The sequence below is a fragment of the Propithecus coquereli genome, unplaced genomic scaffold (genome assembly GCF_000956105.1).
Source record: "Propithecus coquereli isolate 6110/MARCELLA unplaced genomic scaffold, Pcoq_1.0 Scaffold316, whole genome shotgun sequence".
NCBI lineage: Eukaryota > Metazoa > Chordata > Mammalia > Primates > Indriidae > Propithecus > Propithecus coquereli.
The window spans coordinates 2,478,930-2,490,673 of NW_012148797.1; the positions used below are offsets into that span (position 1 = coordinate 2,478,930).

Below are 11,744 nucleotides of genomic sequence, written 5' to 3' on the forward strand. Positions count from 1 at the left end.
AAACTGCACGTATTTAAAGTATACAATTTGATAGGTTTTGACATGTGAGCCCATTACTACAATTAAGATAATGAACATATCCATCACCCTCAAAAGTTTCTTTGTGTTTCTTTCTACTCCCTTCCACACTGCTTCATTCCCTGGGTAATCACTGATCTGCTTTCTGTCATTATAGATTAGTTTGCATTTTCTAGAATGTTATATAAGTGGAATCATACAGTATGTACTATTTTTTGTCTGGCTTATTCCAGGCAGCAGAGTTATTTTGAGATTCATTGCGTTGCTGCATGTATCAGCTGTTCACTCCTTTTTATTGCTGGGTCTGTTGATATCGCAGTTGGTTTATCCATGTACTTTATCCATTTTGATTGCTTCCAGTTGTTGGTGTGAAAATAAATAAAATTTAAAAGCTGTTGGAACCCCTAAAAACACTTTAAGCCTTGAAAGAAGCATGACTGTAATCTTACAACTTCCATTCTCAGATTATGGATAAACTCACTTTCTTATTTTTCTTGTTCCATACAATGACTAGAGAGAATTAACCGATGTCAGGGACAAAAACTTCCTGCCTTCTTAATTTATCACTCTTGTTATAGATTAATTTCCCCTTTGTTATCCTGCTTTGTTTAGACCAGATGACAGAAAACCCATGATTATTACACCATCTGTTAAAAAAAAAAAAAGTTAAATGTCCCTTTCACTAAAAGAAACATATCCTATAATCAATCAGATTGCTGTAACTATGTGCCAACCCTGTATGAATAATATTGTAATCCTGCTAAAACTCCTCTGTCTCTGCCTATATAAATGAAATCTTAACTTTGCTACTTCAGAATTCTGACGCCATTCCTTTGGAGTTGGTTTTTCTGGGTGGTCCTTCCTCACACTTCGTGCCTGAATATATTCTCTTTAAATTAGATTCTGACCCTTTTAATTATTTTAAGTTGACATTGACTAATAGAAATAAAGCTGCTATGAATAGTAAAGTATAGGAGAAAGACTGGTATACAAGTCTTTCTGGGAACATAAGCTTCCATTTCTGTTAGGTACATATCTAGGAGAAGAGTGACTGGAACATATGGTAGGTATATATTTAACTTTTTAAGAAATTGCCAAACTGTTTTCCAGAGTAGTTGTACAATTTTACATTCTCACGAGCAGGGTATGAGAGTTCCAGTTCCTTCACAATCTCTCCAAGATTCGCTCTGGTTAGTCTTTTTAAATTTAGCCATTCTAGTATGTGGGTAATGGTTTCTCATTATGATTTGAATTTATGTTTCCCTCATGACTAATAATTCAGGTATTCATATGCAAAAATACAACAAATAAGCAACAACAAAAAAAAGAACTTGAACATATACCTCACACCGTATTAAAAAATCAAAATGGATCGTAGACATTGATGTACTTATACAGTCATATGTTACATAACAACATTTCAGTCAGTGATGGACCGAATACATGCTGGTGGCCCCATAAGATTATAATGAATCTGAAAAATTCCTATCGCCCAGTGGTGTCGTAATCGTAACATCTACTCATGTGTTTGTGGTGATGCTGGTGTAAACAAACCTACTGTGCTGCCAGTACTATAAAAGTATAGCACATACAATTATGTATAGTACTTGATAATGTATAATACTTGATAATGATAATAAATGACTATGCTACTAGTTTATGTATTTGCTGTTCTTCTTATTGTTATTTTTTCAGTGTACTCCTTCCACATATTAAAAAAAAGTTAACTGTAAAACAGCCTCAGGCAGGTCCATCTGAAGGTATTCCAGAAGGCCTCGTTATGGTAGATGACATGTCTGTTATTGCCCCTGAAGACCTTCCAGTGAGACAAGGTATGGAGGTGGAAGACAGTGATATTAATGATCTGGATTTTGTGGAGGCTTACGCTAATGTATGTGTTTGTGCCTTCGTTTTTAACAAAAAAAGTTTAAAAAGTAAAAATAAATAAATAAATAATTTTAAAAATAGAAAAAAGCTTGTAGAATAAGGATATGAAGAAAGAAAATATTTTTGTACAGCTGTATGATGTGTTTGTGTTTTAAGCCAAGTGTTATTACAAGAGTCAAAAAGTTGAAAAAATTTAAAAGCTTATAAAGTTAAAAAGTTACCGTAAGCTGAGATTAATGTATTGAAGAAAAATATTTTTTATAAATTTAGTGTAGCCTAAGTGTGCAGTGTTTATAGTCTGCAGTGCACAGTATACAGTCTACAGTGTACAGTAATGCCCTAGGCCTTCACATTCACTCACCACTTGCTCACACCCACCCAGAGCAACTTCCAGCCCTGCAATCTTCATTCATGGTAAATGCCCTATACATATTTTTTCTTTAATACCATATTTTTAGTGTACCTTTTCTATGTTTAAATATATAAATACTTACCACTGTGTTACAATTGCCTAAAGTATTCAGGACAGTAAGATGCTGTACAGGTTTGTAGCCTAGGAGCAATAGGCCATACTATATACCCTAGGTGTGTAGTAGGCTCTACCATCTAGGTTTGTGTAAGTACACTCTATGCTGTTCCCACAATGATGAAATCAACTAATGATGCATTTCTTAGAACGTGTCCCTATCGTTAAGTGATGCATGACTGTATTTTCATGTGCTTCTATTTTCTTTCGTGAAGTATCTGTTCAACTCTTTTGCCAATTTTTAAAATTGAGTTGTTTTCTTATGAGTTTTCAGTGTTCTTTATACATTCTGGACACAAGTGCTTTATTAGATACGATATGATCAATCTACAAATATTTTCTCCTAGTCTATAGCTTGCCTTTTCTTAATAGTCTTTGGAAGAGCAGAAGTTTTTGATTTTAATGAAGTCCAATTTACCAATTTTCTTTTTTATCGATAATGTCTTTTGTATTGGATTGTAGAAATATAACTCCAGGTCATAAATATTATTCTTCTGTATTTTCTTCAAGACATTTTATAGTTTTAGCCTTTACATTTAAGTCTTTGATCCATTTTAACTTTTTAATATGGTGTGGGGTATGGGTACAAGTTTTTTGTTTTGTTTTGTTTTTGCATATGGATCTCTGAATTTGCCTTTGCAGCTTTGTTGAAAATCAGTTGATCAGTTGTCCATGTATGTGTGTGTCTATTTCTGGACTCTGTTCTGTTTCACTGACATATTTATCTCTCCAATACCAATACCATACTGTCTTGATCACTGTAACTTACAATAACTCTTGAATCATGCAAGGTTAGCTCTCTAATTTTGTTCTTTCTAAGAGTTGTTTTGGCAATTCTAGATCTTTGCATTTCCATATGAATTTTAGAATCATCTTGTCAATTTCTACTCAAAAAAGCTTACCTGGATTTTGATTGCTATCATATTGAATCTTTAGACATTTTCACAATATTGATCTTCTGATTCATGAACATAGTATATCTCCCCACTTATTTCATCCTTAATTTCTCTCAGCAATGTTTTTCCATTTTTAGGATACAAGTCTTACACATATTTTGTCAGCTTTATCCCTAGGTATTTCATATTTTTTGAAGCTATTGTGACTGGTATTTTTTCTAATTGTTTGCTATTAGTATTTAGACTACAATTGATCTTCCTATATTAATGTTTTATCTTGCAACCTTGCTAATCTCAGCTATTAGTTGTAGCTTTTTTGTAGGTTCCATAGGATTTTCTACATAAACCAGCACATGAGCTATGAATAAAGGCAGTATTTTTTAATAGATATCATTTATCAATCTTGAGGAAGTTTCCAAGGAAATTCCCTTCTGATCCTAGATTGCTGAAAGTTTTTATTAGAAGTGAATGTTGTTATTTTGTCAAATGCTTAATCTGCATCTATCGAGATGATCATACACTTTTCTTAAAAAACGTGTTAATACAATGAATTATATTGATTTTCAAATGTTAAACCAATCTTATATTACTTAGATAAACTCCACTTGATCATGATCCTCTTTATATACTGTTGGATTCAATTTGCTAAATTTTATTCAAGATTCTTTACATCTATGTTCATGTTGGATATTGCTGTCAACTTGTCTGGACCATGGTGTGCAGATGTGTGGTCAAACATTATTCTAGGTGTTTCTGTGAGGGTATTTTGGGGTGAGATTTAACACCTTAAATGGGTAAACTCTGAGTAAAGCAGACTAACCTCCATCATATGGGTGGGCCTCATACAATCAGTTGAAGGTGTGAATAGAACAAAAGACTGACTTCCCTGAAGCAAAAGGGAATTCTCCGGCAGATGGCCTTCAGGCTTGAACTACATGCAATAGACTGAATATTTATGTCCTCCCAAAATTCATATGTTGAAACCTAATCACCAGTGTGATCGTATTGGTTAAGGCCTTTGGGAGGTAGTTAGGTAATGAGGGTAAAGCCCTTATAAATGGGATTAGTCCTTATAAAAGAGGCTCCAGAGAGCTGTCTCTCGCCTTCCACCATGTGAGGACACGGCTAGAAAGTACCATCTATGAACCAGAAAGTGGGCCCTCACCAGACATTGAATCTGCAGGCACCTTGATCTTGAACTTCCCAGCCTCCAGAACTGTGAGAAATAAATTTCTGTTGTTTCTAAGTCACCCAGTTGATGGTATTTTGTTATAGCAGCCCAAGTGGACTAAGATACAACAACACTGGCTCACAGGGTTATCCTGAGGATTAAATGGATTAACACATGCAAAGTACTTACAGCAGTCCATTGCACATATCAAACAGTAAATGTTGGAGGCTATAATTACCACCATAATCATCATTATTATTTTTCTGTACATAACTGCTGTCTTTAGCACCCATTCTCCTTGTTGCTGTGAGCTATTGGTCTCAAAAGCCTTCATATTCAGTAGGAACAGTAGCACCCATTTGTAGATGAAAATCTGCAGCTGGAAAAACCCTGCCCAGTATCAAACCTTGTTGACTATAAGATGTAACTGACTGGCATAACATTAGCTAAGAAGGAAGCAAGCTCACTAGGTTTCTGAAAGGGAGAGGAGGCATTAAGAGGAAGAGAAAGGGAAACACGGTGAAATGACTCGGCCCTTCTTTTGTTATTGTCTTATCATTTGTCCTATAACACAAAGTCTCTCTGAAGTAGAAGCACATTTGGCAAAAAAACAGGAAAGCAGTGCTTCTCCCAGGCCTCTCTGAGCTGTGGGGGGCCAAGCTCACAAGCAGAACAAGTTTGTCTTCCAGACTCAGATTCAAGGTGGTGAGAAAGACACTAATGGGACAGAAGTCACTTTGCTGCAATTGCTTCACCACTTTCAGGTTCAATGTCCTGCTCCCCAACAACTCCTCCTATAAACTTCCTTTTGCAATGCAGGACTGAGCAGAGAACCCTCCTCTCCTGAGGTTATGAATGGAGGTGGCAGGATCAGAAGCACAGTCCGCACAGTGAGAGAAATCCTTGCTGCCCAGGGATAATTCCCCGAGTGAAAACGTCCTGAAGAAAGTTTGCAGCTCTTCACACACACTTTCAGTTACCAGAATTCTCTCTCTGAAATAACTGAGGCAAGCCACCTGCTTTAAAACTTTTCTGTCCTGAATCATTAGCAAAATCAGACAGCGAGGATGGGTTTTTATTCATTCAGTCAACAGACACTCATTAAATACTTACCGTGTGCCAGTTTCTGAGTACTACCTACAAATGGACAGGGTATTCACAAAAGTTTTGCAATATTTTAAAATATTAAAAGTTTTTGTACTCTCTCTGTCAAAAAAAAAAGTTTTACTTAAAACTTTAAGCCATAGGTACAATACAAATTAATCTTTCTATACTTACTCATGGAAAGTATTTTTCTGGCTCCTAGAATGAAGAAGACACATGGAACACAGAGCCACAGCCATCTCCCAGCTCACATGTCACGTTACTGAGAATAAACCTTTGCTGTAAGCCATGGTTTGGAGTTATGTTACAAACTCGAGAAAGCTAATGAATACAACAGCCATGTCTGTCATCATGCGAAGGAGAGAAACAGAAAAGCGTATCTCCATTGAGTTATTTAATGACATCCTTGGTCAAACACCAGTGACAGAAGTTGAAAACTAATGAAACAAAAACCAGGGGAAGAACCACAGAGAAATAAGAGGGGTTAGTCTGTAAGCTTATGAGGTGATCCTTGATACGGTATCTGGTATCATAAGACTTCAAAAGTTAGTATTTTCACGTATCCAAAGTAAAGCAGAGAATGGTTTATGTAGAGACTTACATTTTACAAGTAGTTTTACATTCACCCACATTTCACAGATTAGGAAACTGAGGCCCAAGGTGGTACTGTGGCCTTGATTCCCACGTTTTCCGATTCCGAAGTCTCTTTCCCTATCGCATTACCCGACAATTAATGCAACACACCGTTTTAAATCGGGATAAAATTTGGGGTGATAAGGACTGGATAATGCTGAGAAGCACAAACGCCCCATCTACACAGGGCCCCTAAAGAATATAACCCCTCCACCCCCGCGTCCACGCACCCCTGAAAATTCAGGGCTGACAAAAGTTGACGTCAGCCGAGCGCCCCCGCCTTTTTTAGTCCTCCACCCTTCCCGAAAGGCCAAGCGGAGGAGCTGGGGAGCCCAAAGAGAAGGGGACGAGCGCGGTTGGGCTGCCCTGCGTCACGTGACGCTCACTAAGCATGGGATTTGGCTTCTAGGAGGCGGAAGTGCTGTGCGGAAAGGTGGCCCTTTGAGGGGTGTGGGGGAGAGCCTTGGGGGAGGAGCTTTAGGCCAGCCGCTGTCCGGGTCCTGCCAGCAATCGGGTCCAAGTCTGTGGTATTGTCGTATCGCCGTGTGTACGCCACCGTACTATAGAGACCGGTCGCCCGTTTGCCTGGCAGGAGAAGCCGCCGGCGCGAGCGGCCTCGGGGAATGGAAGCGGAGAACGCGGGCAGGTAAAGCCGGGGCGGAGCACCGCCCTCTCCCACTCCCCCTCCCGCTCCCCCTCCCGCGCCCCTCGCGGCGGGGCTGGCCGGCGGGCGAGCGCGCGCACGCAGGGGTCTTTAAGAGCCGTGGCCGAGTACAAAGGCCGGGGCCGCGCGTGCTCACTGCGTTCTGTTCGGCCGGGTTTCAGTGGCTGGTGGTCGGGGCCACGCCGAGGCGGTTCCTTGTGCAGCTGGACCCGTCTGCCGTCGCCCCCGATAACCAACTGGGGCTGGTTAATATTTCTTTCTCGACACCATTTTTGGCGACGTTTGCCTTCACCCTTCATTACCGCGCATAGAGCTGTAAGGCTCGAGCATCATACGTTCTCAGCTCCGGGAATTTTCATTTTAGAGTTAGTAGATTTATCGTGACTTCCTCCCCAAAGGCTTACTAAAAGCAACGTTAAGTGTCACGGATTAGAAAGTATTGCTGTGGAAATATGTATAACACTCTCAAGAAGTCAGTCTAACAATTGTCTTTCAGTTTTCCAGTGGTCTTGGGGACGGTCTTAAGAATCTGTTTTGAAAATGTGCTTTGGAGGAGTGTTAGATAGGTCAGGAGATTTTGCAGAAGCAGAGATTTAGAGATTTGAACTCCTGGTGGAAAGCTAAATTTAAAAATATAAATATGTCAGAGCCTTTTAAAAGATAAAGAAGATTTACATTGAAATAAAATACTGTTAGACCTAATGAAGACTTATCCTGACTCTCAGTGGCTCATGGGAGCTGAGAGACTTCTGTGGTTCTCTGTTCTTATCTGTAAAATAGACATTTCTGGAATCTGGTTCTGATATGCTGTGAATAGGTATAATATAGAATTGGCACACTGAAGTAACTAAAATAAATTGTCTTAGAGTTAGGGAAAGAGATACATGTAGATAAAGTGTGGACTTTATCCTTTGTGGATCAAACCGTGGAATAAATTACTCCATTTCTTTCCCAAAAGAACTTTACACATAAATAAGAGAATTCATCAGAACTTGTGGAAAGCGCTCTCACCCGTGTGATCTTACTTCAGAGCACGATTGAAACTTGGGCAAAGCCTACCATCAAATAAATTATATATTATAAGGCCTTATCAATATAATGAGAGAGTTCTATACCCATATGTCATGTGACTCTATCCCCAACTTTGTTCCTTTTAACAACTTAACAACTTCACGGTGCTGACAGCGTGCTGATAAAATTTGTGAGTGACCCAACTCTGGGAAGCTTTTGTGGAATTGATAGATTGAATCAGAATCCAGATAAATTCTGACTGACTAGAATGATGAATCATCTTTTGCAAAAAGAGGCACAATCCTGTACTCAGGTGCAGAAAAATAAATGATAAAGTGTGGGATGAGGAGAAGTGATATAAGGACAGTTGTTATTGATGGCAAACTCAGTATGAATCAACAGTATAATGTGGGTGCCAGAAAAGCTAAAGTATTGGGTTCTGTAGTTTGTCTCCAGAATGAGGACATTGATAGCCCTGCTCAGTTTCAGGCTAATGAGTGTTCTATTTGATTCTGAGCACCAAAAAATGGCCGGATAGTGAAGAAACATGAAATCTTACTGTATGATGACTATTTAGGTGAACTCCAGACTCTGGCTTATTCTAAATCTTTGTATTCACAGTTTCTAGTAGACTGTACACATGGCGAATACATACACTTCTCGGCAATATCAAACGCAGTCTTGTAATGGTTATGGTGCTATTTCATCATAGTTTACGTAACTAGACCTCTTCAGTTGAGCATTTGGATTATTTAGCACTGATAATTGCAGTATTGTATACGCTTGTTTAAGTGAAGAAAATAAAGTGTATTTAGGAAATAGCAACTTATATCCTTAAAATAGTGTAAAATAACAGAAGATTAAAGAAGTCGGAGTCATTAATTTTAGAGAAAACCTTAAAGATTTAGTTTTTTGAAGTACAGCAAATCCAAATTAACTAGACTTCTTTTTTTTTTTGGAGACAGAGTCTTGCTCTGTTGCCCAGGCTAGAGTGCCGTGGTGTCAGCCTAGCTCACAGCAACCTCAAACCTCCTGGGGTCAAGCGATCCTACTGCCTCAGCCTCCCGAGTAGCTGGGACTACAGGCGTGCACCACCATGCCCGGCTAATTTTATATATATATATAGTTTTTTAGTTGTCCAGCTAATTTCTATTTTTTTAGTAGAGATGGGGTCTCACTCTTAATCAGGCTAGTCTCTGAACTCCTGAGCTCAAGCGATCCACCCACCTCGCCCTCCCAGAGTGCTAGGATTACAGGCTTGAGGCACCACGCCCAGCCTAACTAGACTTCTTAATCAACTCTGCATGGGGTCTGTGTGCTTGTGTGTGTGTGTATGTGTGTGTTTTGACAAAGACTTTCAGAAAATACAGTTGGCCCTCCATATCTGTGGGTTCCACATCCAAGAATTCAACCAACTGAATCAAAACTGTTTGGAAAAAAAATCAATGAAAATAATACAACAATAAAAAAATTACAAATAAAAAAACAATACAGGATAACAACTACTTACCTAGCATTTATATTGTATTAGGTATTATAAGTAATCTAGAGATGATTTAAAGTAGACAGGAGGTTGTGCATAGGTTATATACAAATGCTATGTATACCATTTTATATCAAGGACTAGCATCCATGGATACTGGTATCCTTGAGGAGTCCTGGAACCAGTCCCTATGTATACAGAGGGATGACTTTACACCGTTCATCAATTTCAGGCAGCTATAAAAACCAATCCTGTGAGCCCTGTAGTTCAATAGAAGGGGAGTACAAATGGAGGCTAGGAGAGAAAAAGGGGTAAACAGCAGAAAAATGTGAGAGGAAAGGTAGCGAAAAACAGTTGGGACAAATGTAAATGATGAGGGAAGAAAAGTAAGCAAAGGGAAATAAAAGAATTCATCATGCTTGCAAGTTTGATATCAGAGAGTTATAGAAAATAAAAAGTCTTTGGGGTCTGTTCTGAGTCTAGACAGATTGAATCCTATTTCCTATACATTCTCCATATTTGTAGAAATCACTGAATCTAATCCCCTATTTTCATGGTAAAGGGATGCAGGCCTTGAGAGTATGAATGACCCAAATGCTCTCTGTTGCTGTCTCCCTCGTAGAAACGTTGCAGAATTCTGAGTTATGATGCAGCAATTATCATATGTACATGCAACAAATGTATTTAAGAAATATTTTCACACTAGGTTGAAACAAGTTTATACTGCTTATAAATTTAGCTATTATTAGGTAATAGAAGATTCAATTTTTCAGAACACTTTAGTTAACTAGCATTCATATTCATGAAGGTTTTATGTAGATGTAATGCTTCTGCCAAGTAATGAGAATGTTATAATCCACTCTCTTTCTTTTTGTTCTGGCGGTTGGGAAACTGTTGAGATAATCAGACTAAATTTAATGCTCAGATAGTGTATTTCCTCAGAACTAACACATTTTATTTTCCGTAGCTTTATTTTTTCTTTTTCTGTTCTAATTTAACCTATTATAAAGTGCCACAGATCATTTTTAGAAAGGTTAAGGGATATATCATTATTATAGATAAGTTTCTGGATTTCTTTCAGAATTGGTATATGTATATCTAATATAAGAGTTCAGTCTTTTTCTTCCTAATTTTTCACTTTTTATTCAGCCAACTGTGATTTCTGGAATTTTAATTTTCAGTTTTTGAGCCCCACAATTTCTGAAGATACATAACAGGCCCTAACTATACTGAGGGAGCCATATTTTGGAAATTTCTTAAATGAAGAATCCTTTCGTAATATGAATAGTGACTCCTTAATTTATGTATTTTAAGTTTAGATTTTTGTGAAATGTTTAAAATGGGACACATCAGTGAAACTCTGAAAGTGGTACAGAAATGTGGGGAAAGAGTGGTAGGTAGGTTGCCTTCCTGACCATGTGACAGACTAAGAACAGACCTTGTGCATTCTTTTGGCCACTCATTTATTGTGACCTGATATCTTTTATATATTCAAGCATCTCAGGAAGCTGCCAGTGGTCACAACCTAAAGTTGTAGTTCATAATCTTGGAATTTCCATAGGGTAACTGCTCAAGATCTCTTGATCTAACCTAGCTATATCCGGCTCCTCATTAGAATATTTAAATCATAAACACTGCACAACCAATATTTTAACAATTTATTGAAAAGAGCTACTAATAGTATTAATGAAAAGTCTGAAAAGAGAGGACATTTTCCTTTGTGCCAGGCACAGTTCTAAGCACTTCACTTCTCATCATTTTCACATTTTACCTTCTAGTCCCTGTCTTCATCTGTGCAGCCTAGAAAAGAATTTTGTGTTCTTTTCTACTTTAAAATATATATTACACTTTTCCTGTGCTTTTACATAATATCAGTAAATTTAATTTTTAGTGGCTGCATAATATTTTCTCATGGTGTATTATAGTTTACTAAATCACTGTTATCTTTTTCAGTATAATTTGAAAATAATATATTTAAAGAAAGGAAAGTCTTAGATATAGTTTAGTATTTCTCACTCAATCTTTTCTTTACCAATTTACCCATAAAGATAGCTTGAAGTTGGAATACTTCTCCAGTGATTTGTCCATTGAGATTGGGCCTCTGTTTATCTTTTTTTTTTTTTCCTTTGGAGATAAGAGTCTCACCCTGTTGCCCGGGCTAGAGTGCTGTGGCATCAGCCTAGCTCACAGCAACCTCCAACTCCTGGACTCAAAGCCATCTTCCTGCCTCAGCCTGCCAAGTAGTTGGGACTATAAGCATGGCACGACATCTGGCTAATTTTTTGTTGTTGTTAGAGACAGGGTCTTGCCCTTGTTCAGGCTGGTCTCAAATTCCTGAGCTCAAGTGATCC

General features: G+C 38.0%; 1 protein-coding gene across 1 annotated transcript in view; it reads left to right on the top strand.

Moving 5' to 3' along the window:
- The first annotated feature begins 6,679 nt into the window (after positions 1-6,679).
- The window catches only part of TDG (thymine-DNA glycosylase), a 22,278-nt gene continuing 17,213 nt past the window's right edge, over positions 6,680-11,744 (top strand). Inside the window, exon 1 of the mRNA XM_012650248.1 lies at positions 6,680-6,881. Within this exon, the coding sequence (XP_012505702.1) occupies positions 6,859-6,881 (23 nt within the window). The 5' untranslated portion in view covers positions 6,680-6,858. The remainder of the gene's footprint in view (positions 6,882-11,744) is intronic.